General features: G+C 41.1%; 1 protein-coding gene across 3 annotated transcripts in view; it reads left to right on the top strand.

Annotated features, from left to right (window-relative positions):
- The window catches only part of cacna1eb (calcium channel, voltage-dependent, R type, alpha 1E subunit b), a 225248-nt gene that overhangs the window by 12399 nt on the left and 190527 nt on the right, over positions 1-22322 (top strand). For all 3 annotated transcript variants that reach the window (XM_057334281.1, XM_057334282.1, XM_057334280.1), the window contains 2 exons: positions 9379-9484; positions 9804-9943. In XM_057334281.1, the coding sequence (XP_057190264.1) occupies positions 9379-9484; positions 9804-9943 (246 nt within the window). The remainder of the gene's footprint in view (positions 1-9378; positions 9485-9803; positions 9944-22322) is intronic.

The following is a 22322-nucleotide window of genomic DNA, read 5'->3' as shown; positions in this document are numbered from 1 at the left end:
ATCAGGTGTTTAATATAGAGAGACATTTAAAACATTCTGGGTGGGCAGACCTGAGGACTGGAGTTGGAACACGGCTGTATTTAGAATGTTATGAGGCTCTTAGTATTCTTAAATTGTAATGAAATTTGACATACACAACAATTCCTTATTCCTAGACAGTAAAAAGCACAGACAATGACGTAGAGAAGAAGAAACTAAATTGCAAGCAGATTTTTGAAATCTCAAATGTTGTCACCATAGCGTTGCAATAAGTTTATGGCAGAAAAAAAGGAAACAGGAAGAGTCCCATATCTACAGCATGCAATGGGTCATTTGGATTAAAACTTTAGCGATTAAACACACGTGCATTGTTTTCTGAACACCACCATGTAGTTGTGGCACAGTGGTGCTCCGCCATCACTGCTTGCAGCTATATTTTCAATTTTTTCTCAGAGAAGGAGAAAGAGGGTAACACACAGGTCGAAGACTGTAGGTGACAGCCTGTTTCAAGTGACAGCCCTGTGCTCGCGGCACTGCATTTGTGCCACGGATACTGTTTTGCGAGATCATTGACCACAAATGCACCCTTGCCAGGATGTTTTTCACTTGGAACTTGATGTTCTGCATGTTTGCATTGCACATGCGTGGTGTGTTTATGCACTAAAAAAATTATTCTGATGCTAAAGAGTCAACTGTACAAATTGTAAGATAACTATTGGTGGGATCCAGTGTGTAACAATCATTGATATGCACTAATAATACCTTCCCTTTCAGGACTTTATAATCTGCTATTCTGTGTAATACACACACAATATTCTGACACAACATACTTCTGTGAGACGTCCTTTAACGTCTTGCTTACAGTACAAATGTTCTTCAAACCAACTTGTTTCATTATTTAACTCAGGCTCTAGTTGATAAGGCAGAACTGACGCTATTGTTATTATGATTCATGTAACCGGGTCTGAGCATATGACATAACATGGAAAATGGTGGGCGAATTTAGGTTCTTTTCTGCGAACCGGATCTTTCGGACAGTTCTTTGAAATGAACCGGTTCAAACGACCGGTTCATCTATTCTTTTACGCCCTGACGTAATGACGTCACTTGCCATGATGTAACGCGTCAAGTCTATGATCCCGGCCGGCTGGGATGAAAATACACTCAGCACATTCAAATATATAAATCAGTAATCATAATTTGTGTCAGTTAACACATCATCATCATGATCCGACACGTTTCTTACATATACGTTTTTTCAACTAAAGCACTCAAATACAGTACAGTCATACGTTAGCTCCACGTGCAAACTATGATATTTTAAGTCTTAAAGACATGATGTGAATAAAACAATCTTCATCAGCGTTTTACAGAAATTATATGATCCATGCCTAATCCAATATTATGTATTATGTTATTAAATAAACTGATTGCTCCATATATTGAAGATCTCGGTTCACGCGCGCACTTAGCATTAGAATACCATCAGTTGTCCACACTGTTCAGTAGCCTCACGGTCAATCACACATGCTCACTATCATCAGATCATCGGCGCTCAATCAGATGGGTCTGAAAGAAACAGCTCTCGGTTCAGTGTACTGCTGATCTGAAGCTGCTGCAACCGCTCAGTATCAGCTGCTCGTTCTCATTAGTTCTCTCTTCACCCTATTTCAGTTCACTTCTGTTGGAGTAGCTGAATAATTAAGTGGTTTATTTTGAGTCAGAGGGACTGTCAGACATGCCAGAAAGTGAGTAATTCAAGTAATTGTGATTAAGTGCTCAGTGGAGACACAAATTGTTTAGAAGGATTCAGTCAGATTTGGTGAACCGCATCGACAGGTTCACTGAAAATAACGGTTTCAAAACTGGCCATCCCTAGGTGGGCACAGCAAAATGGTCCTGGTGTCTTCAGGGCGGAGCCATAAGTGGTCTGCAAAGGCAGCAGGGCGGACAGTAATTGTGTCCAGGGAGGAGCAAGAGACCTGGGGCCTTATTTATAACTGTTGTGTACACACAAAACACATGTTACGATTAGCACAGGCACAGAGGTGAGGATCCAAATGCAGTTTATTAAAAGGGGTAATCCTAGGTATAATCTAAAAACATGTACAGGTCAAACACAGATGATCAGTCCAAACAATACAAAAACAGCTGTTACTAAAACTAATACCAAGAAATGAATGAGTGAGTAAACCGGGTTATATAGGCTTTCCGGTGGCTCAGTGGTTAGAGCACGGCACTAGCAACGCCAAGGTCATGGGTTCGATCCCAGGTATTTCACATACTTAAAATCAAATGTATAGTGCAATACAATGCGAGTCGCTTTCAAGCATCTGCCAAATGCGTAATGTAATGATTAACGAGTCCAACGCAAAGGCTTAGTCTGGGAGAAGTGGAGAGTGCTCTCTTGTGGAGCACAAGGGCACTCTGGCTGGTGACTGTTACAACATGCCCTCATAGAGGACTTCGCTACTTCCTACGCCAAAGAAGAACCTGATGGGAAAATGCGTGCACCTGCACATAAATTCTGACCCATGCTTACGGACATTTAATAGACAAGGGGAATTGGTGACACAGATGGGGAGGTGGTGAACTGAAGTCAGATTGCTGCCTCTAAGTATTGATGCCTCACACACATTAATTTCACTCCATATCATACGTTAGATCCACGTTATCATGAAGATTAATCCAGCAGTGTTATTTGCGCTTTTACCGAGTTAAATTTTTTTTCCTAAGTAATAAGAATAATTTTAAACTGTTTTCTATTTTATACACACATTTGATTCAATATTTCACTCTTATTAATGGAGTTAAGCAATCAAGTTACATCTAAAGGTTAAACAAAAGTATAGATATACTTCTAGTGCATGCACTGCTTTTAAACACTTTCCTGTGGCATTTTGCACATTTTAATGTTTTAATTACAGCGAGGAGTGCGAGGTGCATAGTAATTCCTCTTAAACAAATTGCAGAACTTGTGTTCTAATAATTATTTAATGTACATAAAACATTTCTAGCGAGAATCCGGTGGCGGAGCGTTCCATTGGCTCATATCTTACACATGCCTCGTACCGTCACGTGAATAGATATATGCGTTTGTAAATGATGCAGATTATATTATGCATAGTTAAACTAGATGTTGTAGGCTCCATATATGGTTATGTCGGGGAGTAGATGGGGTGGTGATACATGTACGCACAGTCTGAGGGAATTATGCACAGGTTCTGGCGTACGCATGGTTTTATAAATCCGAAAAAGTTCCCGAAAATCTTCCTTTTGTGCGTGCGTCCTTAAATTTAAGGATGAAATCGACGCAAAGTTTTATAAATGAGACCCCAGGGCACTGGGGAGTTTAGGGAGCACAGGGAGCTCAAGAATGGCCACCTTGCTAGTGTCAGGGATTACGACCTCGCCCACCTTTGAAACCATTGAAATTAGGGTCATCAGATCAGGCACAACTGTGCACAAAAGGAGGGGGCTAGGAACAAGGGTAGGACATGTCAGTCCAAGAGAGCCTCAGTCCTTCAGAGTTTAGCCCCAAATCAAACACACCTGAGTAAACTAATCAGCATTTTGAGGATATCTAAGTCTGTTTCTCAATATGCAGTCTTTAGTGGTCTTGCGTCCTTGTGTTCTTGCTCTACGACATCATCAACCATCAAAGTCTGGTTCCAATACTCAAGAACACAAGTACAGAGAACACATGAAAGTACCCGGATGTGTTTTTGATATCAAGGATGCATCGAATGCAGACTTGCACATGCCAAAGCTGCTTGAAGTCCCAGATGTCATTGCGGCTCTCTAGGACTGATGTTTCAGACCACTGGTCTAGAAGTATCCAAGCATTTGAGAGAGGGCATACACTAAATTCAGGGGCTTCAGCACAGCAACGTAGAATGCTTTGTGTGTGCATTTCAAATGCCAAGAGGATGATCAGCTGCAATGGATAATGAAGGACAAAACAGTCATAATTACAATGGATATTTCATCACGAAAATTAACCAAGGTTTTACAATAGTGAAAGTGTATTAACCATAGTTTTGATTACAATTTGTGTAATAAAGCAATTGCCCCCATGAAGCCATGGTTTACAGTGGTTTTATAACAGCTAAGGGGAGTTGTTAGGCACCATCCCAAGCAGAGTTTCTTGGGAGGTTATTCCATATACAGTATGTAGCAAGGTTTCATAAAAAAAACGGCAAATAAAATGTAATTATATGAATACAGTATCAAATATAATTGCCTTGCCAAATAATGTGGTTCCTCAGAAACACTACATTTGGCCTTGCCTTCCACCACGCCGAGAACGGTAAGCCTAGCAATGACCGATAAGGTTGAAGGGTCTGCAGAGCAGTGTAAAAGTTTTGTTTGCCAAATGGAGATCTTTTTGAGCCATCAACAAGATCAATTTGACTCAGACGAGAAGAAGTGTGCTTTTCTGATGTCTCTACTCACTGGTAAAGCTATAAATTGTTCCGTATATCATTCAACTATGACGAGATGTGTTTGAATATCCTGTAGGGGCAAGGATCGTTCTGCGTGGTTAGAATGATGTTGCCTTAAAAGCAGTGTTTCGATGAAGTCTGAAGAGAACTGTACCTTTTCGGAATATGTGTCCATAGCCATTAAGATAGACAATCTGTTGAGAAATGCCTAGCCAGCTTACTCAGATCACATCCAAGTCAACAACCCATTTAACTAGGCTTTCCCAATCTTACTGAAGAGGAAAGAACTCCCAGAAAGCAACTAAATTTGTGCTTGTACTCTGGAGAAACAGGCCACCACAGTATGGAATGCCCTCACAAGGTTCAGCGAACCACCAAAACTTTGCATCGCTTGAGTGTTGAACAATTTTCTCTGCCTACTAAATCACTTACTCTCTCTGTGCAGAACACATGTTGGACTATTTCAGATTTTCACCTCTGGTTCCTGCCGCCCTAAAACAGCTTTGAGAAGCCAAAGTCTAAACCAAGCTTGTTCTTTGAAATTTATACAATCTTATCAGGATTTGCGAAGGGGACGAATGGAAAACGGGCTTTCTCACTACTAGGGGCCATTATGAATATCTAATCATGCCCTTTGGCATTGCCAATGCCCCCGCAGTGTTTCAGTCTGTTATCAATGAAATATTCTGTGACCTCCTGAACCAGTGTGTAATCGACTTACATTGATGACATTCTGATGACAAGTCTGATTCAGAACATATTCACCACGTTAAAACTGTGCTGTCTTATCTTGGGTTACAAAATCAACTACCAGGGAGTAACGCTAAAATTCAAGCAGTCATGGACTGACCTTAACCCACTACTATCGACGAATAGAGATTTCTTGGTTTTGATATTTTCTACAGTTGATTAATTTAAAATTACAGCCTGGTCACTATTAAGATGGAAACCAACCAAACTCAAGTGGACCGAAGATGAGACCGGAGCTTTCTCCCAACTCAAGGAGAGTTTTACCTTAAAACACCCTAATCCAAACCTTCCCTTCGTAGTAGAGGTCAATGCATCCAGCGTAGGAGCTGTACTTTTTCAATGTCACAGACAGCCAGGCAAACTCAACCCATGTGTCTTCTATTGGGCAATAATAAACTGTTATCCATAACAGCTGCCATCGAGGAATGGAGGCACTGGCTAGAGGATGCAGTTTACCCCTTTCGAGTCATCACAGATCATAAGAACTTGGAGTACATTAAGCCTGCTGGTCTCTGTTCTTCACCAGATTCCAGTCCTCCATCGCGTATCGTCCAGGCAGAAAAAACAGTAAGGCCTACACTTTATCCCCTATGATCCTCCCACCACAGATCTCAACCCAGAACCCATTATTCCCTCTTCTGTCATTGTGGCTCCCATCACCTGGCATATCATGGATGAGATACGACAAGGCCAAGAACAAGAACTACCGTCTGTCAATTGTCGAACATTATGTACCCGGTTGCTTCGTCAGAGGGTTATGCAGTGGGTGCACACATTTACATTACATTTAGTAATTTAGCAGATGCTTTTATCCAAAGTGACTTACAAATGAGATAAACAATAGAAGCAGCAGAAGGACAACAAAATGCATAAATGCAGTAAAAAAAGTGAGTACACCCCTAAGTGAAAATGTCCATGAAAAGTAATGTTTTATATAACTTAATAATTGTCATTTTTATCTAATTTTATTAGAACTTTTAATATGTCAAACTCAAAGTCACTTTGGTTAAGCCACTTAAAGGTACGGTAGGCCTACACGTGTGTGTAAAAGATCAGGATGGCACCACCTCCGCCTCATTTTGAGCCAGGAAAAACCCTGTGTATGTTTTCAAATATGGAAAAAAACCCTGTCATTGAATTTCTTTTCACAAGTCATTTTAATAAATTTGATTGTGACATCTCACATGAGGCTTTGACTTGCTAGTAAACATTTATTCCACTTTGTATAAAATATCGATATACATATCGGATATCGCCTTTCATCAAAAAAATACAGAGATATGAATTTTGGTCAATATCGCCCAGCCCTAACACCAACTTCTCCCCATTCACACCTGAGACCTTGTAACACTAAAGAATCACATGACACCGGGGAGGGAAAATTGCTAATTGGGCCCAATTTGGACATTTTCACTTAGGGGTGTACTCACTTTTGTTGCCAGCGGTTTAGACATTAATGGCTGTGTGTTGAGTTATTTTGAGGGGGCAGCAAATTTACACTGTTATACAAGCTGTACACTCACTACTTTACATTGTAGCAAAGTGTCATTTCTTCAGTGTTGTCACATGAAAAGATATGATAAAATATTTACAAAAATGTGAGGGGTGTACTCACTTCTGTGAGATACTGTATATATATAAATACATATGTGGAAAAGAGCAATGGTCCGTGCACTGAGCCTTGACGTACCCCAGTAGTGAGATGTTGAGGCTCAGAGACCTCACCCCTCTAGGATACACTAAAAGACCTACCTGAGAGGTCAGACTTAAACCATTGGAGCGCAATTCCGGAGACTCCGGAGTCTCCGGAATTACGCTCCAATGGAGGATATGCTGATTTGTGGTGTCAAAAGCAGCAGACAGATCCAGTAGGATGAGTACATATGATTTTGAACGGCTCATTGAACGACCGATTTTGACATCCAGATTGGTTTCTGTCCAGGAGGTTATTCTGTGTAAGGAAGGAGGAGAGTTGCTTAAGGGGTGCTTAAGGGGTGGTGTCCTAGACAGGGCTTAAATGTCAGAGGTGTCTTGATCTAAAACAACTTGCACTGGCATATCTTAAAATATATCAATTTGTCTCAACATGCACACAGTATTTTTTTCCCTGTTCGGGAAACCGCCCCTAAGAGTCTTAGCAATGTATGGGAGAAGAGATGCTGGCCTGTAGTTTTCTAGAAGTACAGGAATAAGTGTAGGTTTCTTTAGTGTGAGTGTATACAGGCTGTATTAAAAGCTGTGCGAAATGTACCAGCGATGAGAGAAGAGTTAACGGGTTCATGTGGAGGCAGTGTAGAGAAACGACTGCTGCTGGCTGTAGTTTTATTCACAATAAAACAAAGCAAAATCATCAGCGGTTAAAGCTGACAAAGGTGGGGAGCAGGCAGACAAAGAAGAGTGGAGAAGTTTTTAAAAAGGTTTTAAAAAGAGTAGGAAGGTCAGGTGAGTTGTTGATTTTACAGTAGTAGAATAGTGTTCTTGCAGTGGAGACATCATTGGAGAATGAAGAGAGGAGAGACTGATAAAGACTAAGGTCTTTTTATTTGCTCTCAGCAGCCCTTAGCCTGGAGCGATGCTCACGGATAACCAGGGACGGATAACCTGATAATCAGCGGGTGTGTGCACAGGCGGTTCTAGATAGGAGTGGGCATAAGCTGTCTAAGCAGCATGTTAGAGTGAAGTAGTAGCACTGTTTAAATCCAGTAATGAGAGCTGATTAGGGGGAGGGAGCGTGGATGAAACCACAGAGGATAAGCTTGAGGGGAAAGAGTGAGTGTAGGTAATGCCTAAAGGTGACCAGTGGGGAAGCGTGCGTTGTGTCTAGGGAAGTCAGGTTGAGGTCAGTTAAGCAGTCCAGTTCCTCCACCCCTTCCTGCTGTGCGAGGGACGTGTGTGAAAATGTAATTATTGGAGAGGGCAGCTGATGTGGCATTGTCATCTGGTTTGATCCAGGTTTCAGTAAGGGCTAGAAGATTAAGATCAGAATGATTAGCAATAGCTAATGAAATCTGCTGGTTTACAACATATTGGCAATTCCATAAGTAAATTTACGCATTTGGCAGACGCTTTTATCCAAAGAGACTTACATTACACTTGTTTCTGAGTATGAGCAATCCCTGGGATCGAACCCATGACTTTGGCATTGCTAACACCATGCTCTAACCACTGAGCTACAGGAAAGCTGATGAATGATGAAGTTGTGGACATGGAAAGAGAGCGCAGTTGCCTACAACGTGAGACGTGATTTACGAGTTGTAGTGACCGATTGGATTTACAGACACATAGTCAATAGTAAAGAACAGGAAAGTTAAAAAGAAAAATTGAAAAGTTGAATAATTCAAGTGCAATACTCAAGTGCCTTGTCGGTGTCCTTGCTCGTTGGAGTCACACAAGTATACTCTGCAGACTTGCTGCTACACTGCCTATTGACTGGACTGAGTGCACTTTTTTATTACTGTACCTGGCTTTGGACATGCCTTACCATTTCACACAACAAACGCGTGAAACTAGCACAACACTGAACGAGAACAAACACGACTTCAACACGTGACATGACAGTAGTAAACAAAACCGTGTTTCCTAGCAACAACACTGCGCTTAACGTAATTAGACAAGAATCGAATACAGAAAAAGTGTGGATTTGCATCGGTTGCGCATTAAGCACTGTATCCATTTTAAAATCTTCTTGATTATATAGAAGGCCCTGAATGGCTTAGCTCCTCAGTATCTGACTGAGCTCCTATCACATTACAGTCCTTCACTGCACATTCACTGCAGTCTCAGAATTCTGGACAGATGATTATACCTTGAATTTCAAAATTAAGCATGTAAGGTCGATTCTCATTTAGTGCTTATTTGGTGTTCTGCAGTCATGGCTGCTGAGGTAGGGTGAAATAACTTTGTTCTCATATCTCTAGTCTCAAATCATAGAGCGAGCCATGTTCCTTATACTTAGAGCACCCAGAAATTCACATATAAATATATGTAGCAACATCAGTAAGAACATTTTGGAAAGTGTAAGTATAAGCGGGTGTGTAAGACACGAAGAGCATACTGAATTAAATTCTAGTTAGGACCGACAGCCAAAGAAATGAGCAAGAATGTTCAAGAATGGCTGGAAGTTAATAAATGGAAAGTGTTGAATTATCTTTTGTCCTCATGTACCCAACAAAAATAATATTTACCTTGACCCTTCTGCTATTACTCCATTTGAGTATATGATCTTGGCCACCATTATAGCCAACTGCATTGTCTTAGCCCTGGAACAGCATCTTCCCGGTGAGGACAAGACACCAATGTCAAAACGGCTGGTAAGAAAAAGGCTTAATCATAAAACATATACATAACAGACATTTTTAACATAATTATATGTATAATGTATGAGGAAGAATGCTATGTATAACTTTATATACAGTAATACAACAATAGAAATGCGTGTGTGTTATTTGATTGTTCGAGTCTGTTTAGTTTACAGATATGTTGAAACACACAAATCAGCTATAAAAATTCAAATTGATTGATTGATTAATGACAATGAAATTCGACATTTAGCCCTTTGTAGCTGCATATGATATGAAAATCATCCATATTCAAATTAGCTAATTATTTCTTTATCATTGGCTCCATTAGGAGAAGACAGAGCCCTATTTCATTGGAATCTTCTGTTTTGAGGCTGGTATCAAGCTGGTGGCACTTGGTTTTGTTTTCCATAAGGGCTCCTATCTCAGAAATGGCTGGAATGTAATGGACTTCATTGTTGTGTTAAGTGGGTAAGTGAGTGTGAATTCTTTCCTTGATTTAGTTTAAATCATTTTGAATAGACTGATCTGCACCTTTTTTATTTTAAAGATTTTTTACTGAAAATGACGTTGGCCGCTAGCTGTCACAGCACTGCAATGGAAGAAAACACATGCAAATAGAAAAAACACCAGCAAATACAGAGAGCATCTTCATTAGTTTGGGGACGCGCGTCATTTCAATGTGTTCACATTGAAGAATTTAAAAAAGTAAAAGTTAAAGGCTATTACTCTTCGAAGGGAGTAGGGCATAGAGATGAGCCCGTCTGAATGGAACTGTCACGTGTAGTGGGTATAATAGCACACGACAACGGAGTAGAATCCAAAAAGGGTATCTTTAAAAAATCCACAGGAGTACAAAACAGAACCACACAAAACCATAAACAATAGCCGACAAAGGATAACACAGGGTTTAAAAACACGGGGAAACATAATCAAGGGAAACAGAAACAGGTGTGAACTAATTAACTACAAAGGAAACAGATGAGGGAACACAGGCAAAACAAGAACAAAGAACTAAACCAAAACAGAACAGAACTGTGACAGCTCGGCCCCTCCAGAACGGCGCGTCCTCGCACTGACAAGGACAGTCCGACAGAGGAGGGTGGGCGTTCTGGAGGGTCAAAAACAAAAATGAGTCCGGTCATAAGCCCATGGGGGCGTGGAGGGTGAGAGGAGCCAGGGGAAAGCCAGGAGCAGGAGAAGCTTGATGCTGGTCCAGAGACCAGCCAGAGTGGCGGCCCAAGGTGAATCGAGGCCTTCGGAGGCAGCATTTCAAGCCCGGAATGCATCAAGGCACGTCCGAATACAATGTTTGCTTTACTTTCTGTCTCCTGAGATAGTTTCATCTGATCGATTTTTGAAGGCAGCATAGATGTATCCTTCACTGCCTTCAATGTCCCACAGTGCTATCTGTGTGCGCGTGTAACGAAGGTGATTGGTCGAACAGGATCAAGCTTGAAAGAAAAATAAAATGGCGGCCAAGAAGCCGGTTGGAGCACAGTTTTGCAGATATTTAAGTTTATTTTTTACTTTCAATAACTTTTGATTGCATTTCTAGCAAAAAATGAGTATTGAGGTTTTTAAATATGTGATTAGTAATTGCAAAGATGCTCTCTGTTTAGGATTCAAATAGAATTATGTTACGCTGCCTATAATCAGAATCAGAATCAGAATCAGAAGAGCTTTATTGCCAAGTGTGCTTGCACACACAAGGAATTTTCTTTGGTGTTGGAAGCTTCTAGTACAGACATTTAACACAATGACAATACAATATAATACGATTTACAGTCTAAAATATTCTAAATTGTGCATATATAAAATAAAGACTATTTTACAGAAAATGGGGGATAATAACATATAAGAGACATTGTACAGGGTAGTATATAGTAGAATAATGTAACTCCTTATATGCACGTTCACTTGTGCAAATGGATAATTTAGTAAGTAGAGGTAGTGTTATATACATGTATACATAAGATGTAGATATAATAAGGCACAGTAGTGCACACTATAGGAGTAGTGGAAGTGGAATATTGCTCTTAAGGAGCAGTTATCTGTTTAGGAGGGAGATTGCCTGGGGGAAGAAGCTGCTTCTGTGTCTGGAAGTCCTGGTGTTTGGTGCTCTAAAGCGCCGGCCAGAGGGCAGCAGATCAAAGAGTTTGTGTGCTGGGTGTGTGGAGTCAATGATGATTTTTCTTGCCCTGTTTTTCACTCTGGAATCGTACAGGTCCTGAAGTGTGGGCAGAGGAGCACCAATAATTTTCTCAGCACTACGAACTGTCCGTTGTAGTCTTCGTAGGTCTGATTTGGTGGCCGAGCCATACCAAACAGTAATTGAAGTGCACAGAACAGATTCGATGACCACTGAGTAGAACTGGGTCAGTAGCTCCTGTGGTAGGTTGAACTTCCTCAATTGACGGAGGAAGTATAACCTCTGCTGGGCCTTCTTTACAATGGAGTCTATGTGGGACTCCCACTTCAGGTCCTGAGAGATGGTGGAGCCCAGGAACCTGAATGACTCCACAGTATCCACAGTGCTGTCCAGGATGGTGAGGGGAGGAAGTGATGGAGGGTTCCTTCTGAAATCCACTATCATCTCCACTGTCTTGAATGCATTCAGCTCTAGGTTGTTTTGACTACACCAGGCAGCCAGCTGAGCAACCTCCTTTCTGTAGGCAGATTCATCACCATCTTGAATAAGGCCAATGACTGTGGTGTCATCTGCAAACTTCAGGAGTTTGACAGAAGGGTCTGTAGAGGTGCATTCGTTTGTGTAGAGTGAATATAGCAGTGGAGAAAGAACACATCCTTGAGGAGCTCCGGTGCTGATGGTACATGTGCTGGATTTAAATTTTCCCAACCTCACTAGCTGCTGCCTGTTCGACAGGAAGTTAATAATCCACTGACAGGTAGAGGTTGGCACAGAGAGCTGGGTAAGCTTGGGCAGGAGGAGGTCTGGGATTATGGTGTTGAAGGCCGAGCTGAAGTCTACAAACAGGATCCTGACGTAAGTCCCTGGTCTGTCTAGGTGTTGTAGGATGTAATGCAGTCCCATGTTTACTGCATCGTCCACAGACCTGTTTGCTCGGTAAGCAAACTGGAGGGGATCAAGAAGTGGTCTGGTGATGTCCTTCAGGTGGGCCAGTACAAGTCTCTCAAATGACTTCATGACCACAGATGTTAAAGCAACAGGCCTGTAGTCATTAAGTCCAGATATTTTGGGTTTCTTCTGTACAGGGATGATGGTGGAGCGTTTGAAGCATGAAGGGACTTCACACTGCTCCAAAGATCTGTTAAAAATATTAGTGAAGATGGGCGACAGCTGCTCCGCACAGACTTTCAGGCAGGAGGGTGAGACATTGTCTGGGCCTGGTGCTTTTCTGATCTTTTGTTTGCGGAAAAGCTGGCAAACATCCTCTTCGCAGATCTTAAGTGCAGGTTGAATGTCAAGAGGAGGTGTTAATGGTATAGCAGAGATAGGGTCAGGGCGGGTGTGAAGGGTGAGACTCTGCATTTCAAAACGACAATAGAAGTCGTTCAGGTCGTCAGCCAGTCGTTGATTACCCATAGACTGAGGGGATGATGGCTTGTAGTTGGTAATGTCTTTCAGGCCTTTCCACACTGATGCAGGGTCGTTGGCTGAAAACTGGTTCTTCAGCTTTTCAGAGTAGCTTCTCTTAGCTGCTCTTATCTCCTTTGTCAGTGTGTTTTTGGCCTGATTATACAAGACTTTGTCCCCACTTCTGTAAGCATCTTCTTTGGCCTGACGAAGCTGTCTCAGTTTCATTGTATATAAAGCCTGTCTGAATCCGTTTCTCAGAGTTGCCTTCATGTGCCTCCTAAGTCATTGCCTGATTGGGTAGCAAGGCAACAAGTCAGCTGAATAAGCTTTCGGACGCAGCCTAAATGTGGAGAGCAGTGGGTCCCCAGGAACAGGTATGGGAACCACTGGTCTAGGCAACAGCAGCCACTTCTGTTTTGTGTTAGTATGTCCCAGTGCATGCATACTGTTTTGCTACGCACAAAAAGAATAATTTTCCATAACAAAAACAGTACATACTTTAAGGGCATAGTATAAGTAGGCGAATTGGGACGCAGGATAAGTCTCCCACTACCATGTATATAAGTTGGTTGTCAGGCTCTTTATCTTCTGAAACTGAAAACAGTAGAACGCACTTATGAGATCTTTATTGTGTTTTTGTGGTGTTCTTTAACAGGTGTTCAATCTGACTTATGTGATTTTTGTCACATTCATAATGGTTAGTTATTTTTACTATTTTTTATTTTAACACATTATTTTTATTCATCTCTATTCTCACAAAACGATCAGATTTTTTCCTGTTTCTATAAAGTCCCTCCTTCCAATACGCTCTGATTGGTCAAGTTGGGATTTTTCGTCCCTTCTCATATTCGTGAGTTTCAGCTTTACAGTCAAATTGACTGGTCAAATGCTCAGAGCTTCAGTGGAGAATGTCCCACCTTACCAGGGGCATGTAACAGCATGTCCAGGATTTTATAAATGGGGACAAGAGCACAATGAGGGGTGGCAATCCCTAAACATATAGATTAGATTAGATTCAACTTTATTGTCATTGCACATGTACAAGTACAAGGCAACGAAATGTGACCTCTGCATTTAACCCATCCAGAGAGTAGTGAACACACGCACAGCAAGTGGTGAAAACACGTACCCCCGGAGCAGTGGGCAGCTATCACTGCAGCGCCCGGGGAGCAAGTAGGGGTCAGGTGCCTTGCTCAAGGGGCACCTCAGTTGTTACCCGCCGGCCCTGAGAATCCAACCTGCAACCTTCTGGTCACGAGTCCGACTCTCTAACCATTAGGCCACAACTGCTCTAGTATAAATCTTCATTTTTTGCAGTTGCATTGTCAGAATTAGGAATATTATAGACTTTGAGTCTGGTTAAGATAATTTTCTGATCAGAAAAAATGGGTAAAATCTTTTACCTTTAGCTTGTTTTTGCCTACATTTAAAATGCAGATGGTTTAGATGATGATGATGGTGACTTTAAACATTAGGAAAGGATTACATTGTTTGTGAGAAGACGCATCCCCTAAGATGACTTGTATGGGGGTTTATTAACTTTTGTAGATTTCTACATATACAGTACTGTTTCAATCAATGTATTTGTATAGTGTTTTTCTTGTATACATGTTTTAAAGCAGTTTTACAAAGGTCACAGTGCCTCAAAAGCTCTCCAGTAAACAAGTCATAGACTATGTGAAATTATACATTATAATCCTTCTCTCTGATCTGTTTCCCAGCACAACTCAACCCAAACTTGTGCTAATATTGTTGTTTCTGAAAAACAACTCCAGAAACTTGATACAATTAACACTAACAGTTGTACTAACAGTTTTATAAAGTGAATATGATCTGAAGTCCTGATACAAAATTATTATGTATGTTCCAGGCTACATCATATGCATAAAAATAGACAGAATATGTATAAAGAAAAAGTATGAACATATACACAAACATGCGGACAGAGGAAATAGCTGTATATTGTATATATAGTATATATAATATAATGTATATAGACAGACGGATCTAGAGGTCAGATTGACAGGTGTAGTCTTCTGTCACGAAACATTTTCTTGATGAGCAAACTGACCTAAGAAAATAAGTCTTGTTTTTAGTCAGAAAATATGAAATTTCAGCGAATTTGTGCTTAAAACAAGCAAAAAAATCTGCCAATGGGGTAAGAAAAATAATCTTGAATTGAGTGACTGAGAAAAAGGTAAACCTTAATTCAAGATTCATCACCAGATGCAACACACCCTTCCCCACTGGTCGCATTCCGACGCAACCTACGCACACTTTCTCCCTCCCGCTTATCCTCAGAGGTCTCCTCCATGCTCCCTCCCCCTGAACAGCTCTCTCTACTGATTACAAACAGTGCCACCGACACTCTATGCTCCACTCTAACATCCTGCTTGGACAGTTTATGCCCTCTTACATCTAGACCAGCCCACGCTAGCACATCTGCCCCCTGGTTATCCGATGTTCTCAGAGAGCATCGCGCCAAGCTCAGATCTGCTGAGAGGAAGCTGCGAAAATCAAATGATCCTGCTGACATCTGTCTCTATCAGTCTCTCCTCTCTTCTTTCTCCGCTGATGTCACCTCTGCCAAAACTCAGTACTACCACTCAAAAATCGACAGCTTGCCTGACCCTCGTACCCTCTTCAAAACCTTATTTGCTCTTCTTTGCCCGCCTACCCCCCACCTTCATCGGACTTAATGGCAAACAATTTTGCATCTTTCTTTGTAGAGAAAACTACAATCATCAGCAGTCAGTTCACTGCGCCACCGCCTGAACATGCACAAAGTCCCGAAGCCTGCTCGCTCCCCTCTTTCTCTCTCCTGTCTGAAGCTGACGTTTCCAAGGTCATTACATCTAACCACCCGACTACCTGCCCACTAGATCCTGTTCCAACCCATCTACTTAAGGCCATCTCTCCATCGGTTGTCCCCGCTCTGACCCATATCATCAACTCTTCTCTCACCACTGGTACATTTCCCTCGGCTTTTAAGGAGGCCTGTATAACCCTGCTACTGAAGGATCCCACCCTTGATCCTGCACTGCTAGGAAACTACAGACCAGTGTCTCTCATAAAAACCCTTGAGCGTGTGGTAGCTGACCTCTTGGACTGCAACCAGTCTGGTTTCAAAAGCAGTCATTCCACTGAGACTGCACTGCTCTCTGTCATCGAAGCCCTGAGACTGGTAAGGGCGGCCTCTAAATCATCTGTACTTATCCTACTGGATCTGTCTGCTGCCTTTGACACCGTTAACCACCACATCCTCCTGTCGACCCTCAAGACTATGGGTGTCTGTGGAGCAGCGCTACAGTGGTTCTGGTTATTCAGAGTATCCTGGAGAGGTGAGGTCTCTGAGTCCCAGCATCTCAGTACAGGGGTACACCAGAGCTTGGTTCTTGGACTGCTGCTCTTCTCCATATACGCCACGTTCCTAGGCTCTGTCATTCGGAAACATGGCTTTTCCTATCACTGCTATGCAGATGACACACAGCTCCACCTGTCATTTCAGCCTAATGATCCGACGGTTTCTGAGCGCATCTCGGCATGCCTGAATGACATATCACTCTGGATGAAGGACCATCACCTGCAGCTGAACCTTGCAAAAACTGAACTGCTCGTGATCCCAGCCGACCAGAAAACTCAGCACGACCTTTCCATCCAACTAAGTTCATCAACCATTACTCCTTCCAGAACGGCCAGAAACCTGGGAGTGGTAATTGATGATCAGCTGAACTTTACTGATCATGTTGCCAGCACCACCCGGTCCTGTAGATTCATCCTCTACAATATTAGGAGAATTAGACCTTTCCTGTCTGAGCATGCTACTAAAGTTCTTGTCCTGTCCAGACTGGACTATTGCGATGCTCTACTGGCTGGTCTTCCAGCTTGTACGGCCAGACCTCTTCAGATGATTCAGAATGCAGCGGCAAGAGTGGTCTTCAACGAGCCGAAGAGAGCACACGTCACTCCTCTCTTCGTTAGGTTGCACTGGCTCCCTATAGTCGCTCGCATCCAATTCAAATCTCTGCTCTTGGCCTACAAATCCTCCACTGGTTCGGCACCCCCATATCTTCACTCGTTAATTCAGACTTATGTACCCGTCTGATCCCTGCACTCTGAAATCGAACAGTGTCTTGTGGTGCCGTCCCACAAAGGGAAATAATCACTCATCAGCGGTTTCTGTAGCGGTCTTTAAGAATCGGCTAAAAAAACATCTCTTCCGTCAACATCTGACCCATTTGCGTAAACGTTGACAGCCCTAAATAAAATCTTGAATAATTATCTAGATCGCGTATGCCACCAACAAATGCGACCTCTGGAGGACGCAGACTTCGAAATGAGATGCAGCTAGCTTGTGTCAAAGCACGCAGCCTCAAAAGTCCAAGAAGCGAACTGAAATGAGACGGTCTAGCATTGCGTCACCTGCTGCTCCTGTTGCCTGGTGACAACAGCGGGACACAGCAGAGACGTTTCTGACTTTTTTAAGCAAATAGGGAGCCAGAAAAATGATGATGTAGATTAAAACAGCCCAACAGAAATGTACAGTAAAACACAATAATGCACCATAAATGTTAATGAACAACATCATATATAATATTAAAACACTGACAGTGACCATTTTTGCGAATTACATACTTTTATTTAACTAAAGTTTACAAAGGTTATTTAAAAATTTCCAGCCGTTACCGGCGCACAATGAATCTCGGGATAGCCGAGGCTGTGAAGGATACATTCGTTCTATCCTTAAAAACCTGTGGAATTTTGGTCGCATTTTGAGACTGCATTTAAAGCGATCTTCGAATCGGGACAGCCTTACCAGCCTCAGTCGCTCTGCTGCTGTGATGCAATCGGTCTTAAAATGCAGCCTTCAGAGGACGCAGCCCCGAATTGGGACACAGCTATAGGCGTTTTTGACTTAACACAGCGCTGCGCAAACTGATCGAAGTATAACCACGAAGTCCCGCGAGAGCCGTTCTTATGAACTCTTCTCAAATCACTTTTGCGATATTTTATATGTTCGACGCACAAATTCGAACACACTCACTAAGGTAAGGCAAGTAAATTACCTTATCCAGATATCATTTAATTATTCATAAGTGATTGACCTGCTTGTGATGAAAACGTAACAATTAAGAATGTTTCATTGGGAGCAGCTTTTTCAGCTTCTGTTCCTATTGGTGTAGATGCATGAAATATATGTAAACAAGATAGAAACAAAAAATGACATATACGAACATGCAATTCATAAACTTTATGTACTTTTCACTTCATTGTTTTTTTTTAGTTTTCAGATGTGTTATTTATCTCTTCAAAATTGTATATCTGTTACACTGGAAACATTTATGGTTCTGTTATAGATGCAAATCTGATTGTTAACTATACATTATTTAACTAGAAGGACTCCAAACATAAGACATTACTTGTTTACGGATTTTTGATTTGTTGTGTGTGTTCTATATTGGGTTGGGGGGGGCGCCAAAACTGATCTCGCATACCCAGCAAATGTGCAGTTTCACCCCTGATGGCAGCTGTCAATGTACACTCGTATTTGCCGCGAACAATTCATCAAAGGTAATCTCATGTAAAAACTGGATATATCGATAATTGTATTTTTAGCTATAAATCATATTTACGAAATTTTCTTGCCTAAATTTTGTTATCAAGGACGAGGCAACCAATTGACCCTTCGCAAAGCCCGCCCCATTTTTGCTATGTCCAACATCAACCAAAATGCTCTCACTGCACTAAAAAATATTTATCGTGAAATCATCATTTCTGGAAAAAAAATGATGTGTACTTCTGCCAAAAGCAATTCGATAGTCTGCAATATGCATTTGAAGTACATTATATATTCAGGATGTGATGTGACTCTGAATATGGTAAACAAACTATAATAATAATAATAATAATAATAATTGTTAACTAAAGTTCTGGAATGCAGTGTTAGACGTAATAAATAAACTGAAAATGCAATGATTTGCAAATCTTTTTGCACCTTTATTTGACCATTATATAATACTAATGCCCGGTTTTACAGACAATGCTTAAGACTAGTCCCAGACCAAACTGAAAGTTTGAGCAGTCTTAACATAATATATTGCTCTGACATGTCATAAAACATGTCATTGCCATTGTTCTGTCTCAAGATGCACACCAGTGAATATTTTATCTAAAGCATTTTAATTAAAGCAATTTAAATATCCTAATTTAACTAAGGCATAGTCCTGGTTTAAGATTAGCCTTGTCTGTGAAACCGGGCCTAAGAGTATTAAACTTTTGTTTTCCGACTGAACTTTATTGATATTTATTATAATATAATATAATGTAATACAATACAATAGAATATTAGTATTAATATAATCCTGGTGGTAGTATAAAGTGAGGGATTCTCCACAAAATATATGTAAACATCACAGAAGTGGAGCTTTGAAAGGAATCTGATGATTTTTAGTGACGAAAATACAGCGGCAGGTGCCGTAATGGATCAAAAGTGCACAAAACTTGTACTTGATGTTCATAACTGAGTTTTCATTTCATGGCTTGAAACAGAAGGAAGATTCACCGGCTTGTATCGTGTCTCTGAAGAGCTCAATGTAAGCAGCTGCCAGCCACCCTACTAGGTCACGTGACTGAAAACTATGGATAGAGATGACAGAACGTCTAGATCACATGACGATTCCAGTTTCAGTACCTGAAATCCAGGCACAGCTTTTCAACGTGTTTTTCAACGTGTTTTAACTTTAGGGAATAAGAGAACAAAGTTTTATTAATGTAACAAAATAAAGAGCATGGCAATACAGTGCAAGGCAATAAACAAAATAAATGAAGCATACAATCAGTATAGGAAGCATGTGTATTGTACTACAAAAGATAATTAACTAAAATAGTAGATATAAAACTAAAATAAAATAAAAAATTTACAGGAGGTAAACCTTATATAATGAGCTTAGAGACAGTATTAGTGGCTTCGCTAATAAATAAAGTACAAAGAGAATCATAGGATATTTTTCAATCAATAAAAAAGTCACTTTTAACGTCTCATCCACCTTAATTTACCCCGAGTACCAAATCAGAAATAATACATTCATAATCAATTTAATACATTTGTTATAAGCTCCAAAATTAAGCATCTAAGATATTTATTTCCTAAATTTCTTCTGGTTAACCACCATAGTACGATGCATTGTTAAAAACAATAGTAACTTTGTCGCTCATCTGTCGTTTGAACCATGTTGGTTCAACAATATAGTTGATGCCGTCACATAGGTGGTGGAGTAATTCCGTCTTTTAATTGACCTGTTCAGGGGTGCATTTCCCAAAAGCATCATTAGCCAACTATGGTCGCAAATTCCGTCGTACCAGCATAGTTCAAGGATTTAAGTGTTTCCCAAAACCATCGTTCCAACAATCATTCGCAAGCAGCATCGCAAAGTACGTGGTTGGAACTACAGGTCTACAGCTGTGGTTAGAAGCATCATTCCTTATTATTATGACATGAAGACTTACATGCACCAAGCTTTTGATCAAAGTAAGCAAGCAACACGCAGTGCATTCCATATCCATCATTCTAGATATATACATTACACATTCAATTTTACATCTTTTAGTTTGTCAAGAAAATAGAAGCGCTGTTGTTTGAACAGTATGCATGCGCATGGCCACGCAGGTCTAGGACCCCGGGGAATCCCTGGGCAGAATGACGTAGGAGGACACTTAAAAATGAATTAAATATCCTGAAATAAAACAACAGATAACAAAATAGAATAACAAAAGTAGTCCTTAAAAGCAATGTATGTTATTTACAGCAAGAATTTGACATTAATTCGATGTGTGGCGTCATCAACTAGATTGTTGAACCAACTTGGTTCAAACTATTCATCTCTTTCGGGAAACAGTCGTAAGTACAACGTTAATTTCCCCAACGATGCATCGTACTATGGTGGTTAACCAGTGAGTTATGTCGGGACACGCACCCCAGATTGATTTAATGTCATATTATTGCTCTAAATAACGTACACTGCATCTGAAAACAATTTTTATTGTCGTATTTTTACTCTCTGGAAAATATGGTGATATTATTCCAATTGGCCAGTCAAAACACAGACATATGACTTAGTTTGACTTACCATGTGCAGTTCATGTCCGGCATCTTTTAGCGCTGGGACCGCTTCATCTATCAGTTTCAAACGATCTCCAAATCCAGCGTTATATCCACAGTTTATATAACATTCATCACCCAAATGCAGTGAACAAACAAACACACCTCAACTTCTCTCACTATCACAAGAGTAACGAGCTGCAGCTGCAGGCCCACAGCGCAGCCAATTTTGATAAGCGGGTCTTCCTTGCTCGTCGGTTGGTGCGATGGCGGGCTCTTCCTTTCGCCTTGCCGTGCTTTTCCGGGAGAGTGGCCCAATAAAAGGAATAGGATCCCCGTTGCGAAACAGGGATCCAGACTTATAAAAAACTTTCAGAAACAAGTTGGAGTGCTGTAGGAGAGTATCAAGCACAGAAATTCTACGTCATGCATCCAACTCGTTTTTTAACAAGTTGACCATGTTAAGCATGAGAAGCCAGCACGTTCAGTGTAAAGAAGTCAGAATGAAAGACATAGCATGTTACCCGATCTTTAAGAAACACTGGTGTACAGTAATTATTCTCTCTGTATTTGCAGCAGTGCTATTTTAATATGCCAGAGGAGAACTGGCTCTCCCGGTTGAGTCTGGCCTCTCCCAGGGTTTTTTTCTCCACTCTTACATACATATACTGTATGTTCAGTTATCTTCCCCACGGATTCTGGGAGTTACTCCACACACCTGCGTGTACGTATGCGCTCGTTACCTTGTTCGCTCCATGATGCGATTGCTGCCTGCATGCTAGCCCAGTGCTAACGGGACACGAGTGTTCAGATGCTGGCATCTGTAAACAACAATGCTGGTACTGCTCGCTCGCAAGATCGCAGTATTACGTCCCAATTTGGCAAACAGCATGTCATGCTAGAATTCGCACAAAATGGCTGTATATATATATCGTTCTGTGAAGTTAAACCAATCATCTCGTGTGACGCAATTAATTTAGTTGTTCTGTTCAGTCGCTTTTATCAGCTCGAATTTCAATGTCATTTTGCTGATACTGTTAATATTTTTGTTTTCGTATATGGAAGCATTCATATTAACTGCAGGAGCAGAAGTCGGGTGAGTACAATCTCTCTATTTTTGAAAACTGTTCACTTCACACCGCCATTGCTGCACTCGAGCGTGAGATGTCGCTTGACAGCACGGGCGCACT

Source organism: Triplophysa rosa, linkage group LG5 (assembly GCF_024868665.1).
Source record: "Triplophysa rosa linkage group LG5, Trosa_1v2, whole genome shotgun sequence".
In the NCBI taxonomy this organism is placed as follows: domain Eukaryota; kingdom Metazoa; phylum Chordata; class Actinopteri; order Cypriniformes; family Nemacheilidae; genus Triplophysa; species Triplophysa rosa.
Note: the sequence above shows the minus strand (reverse complement) of the source record. Positions and strands in the feature narration are given on the sequence as shown.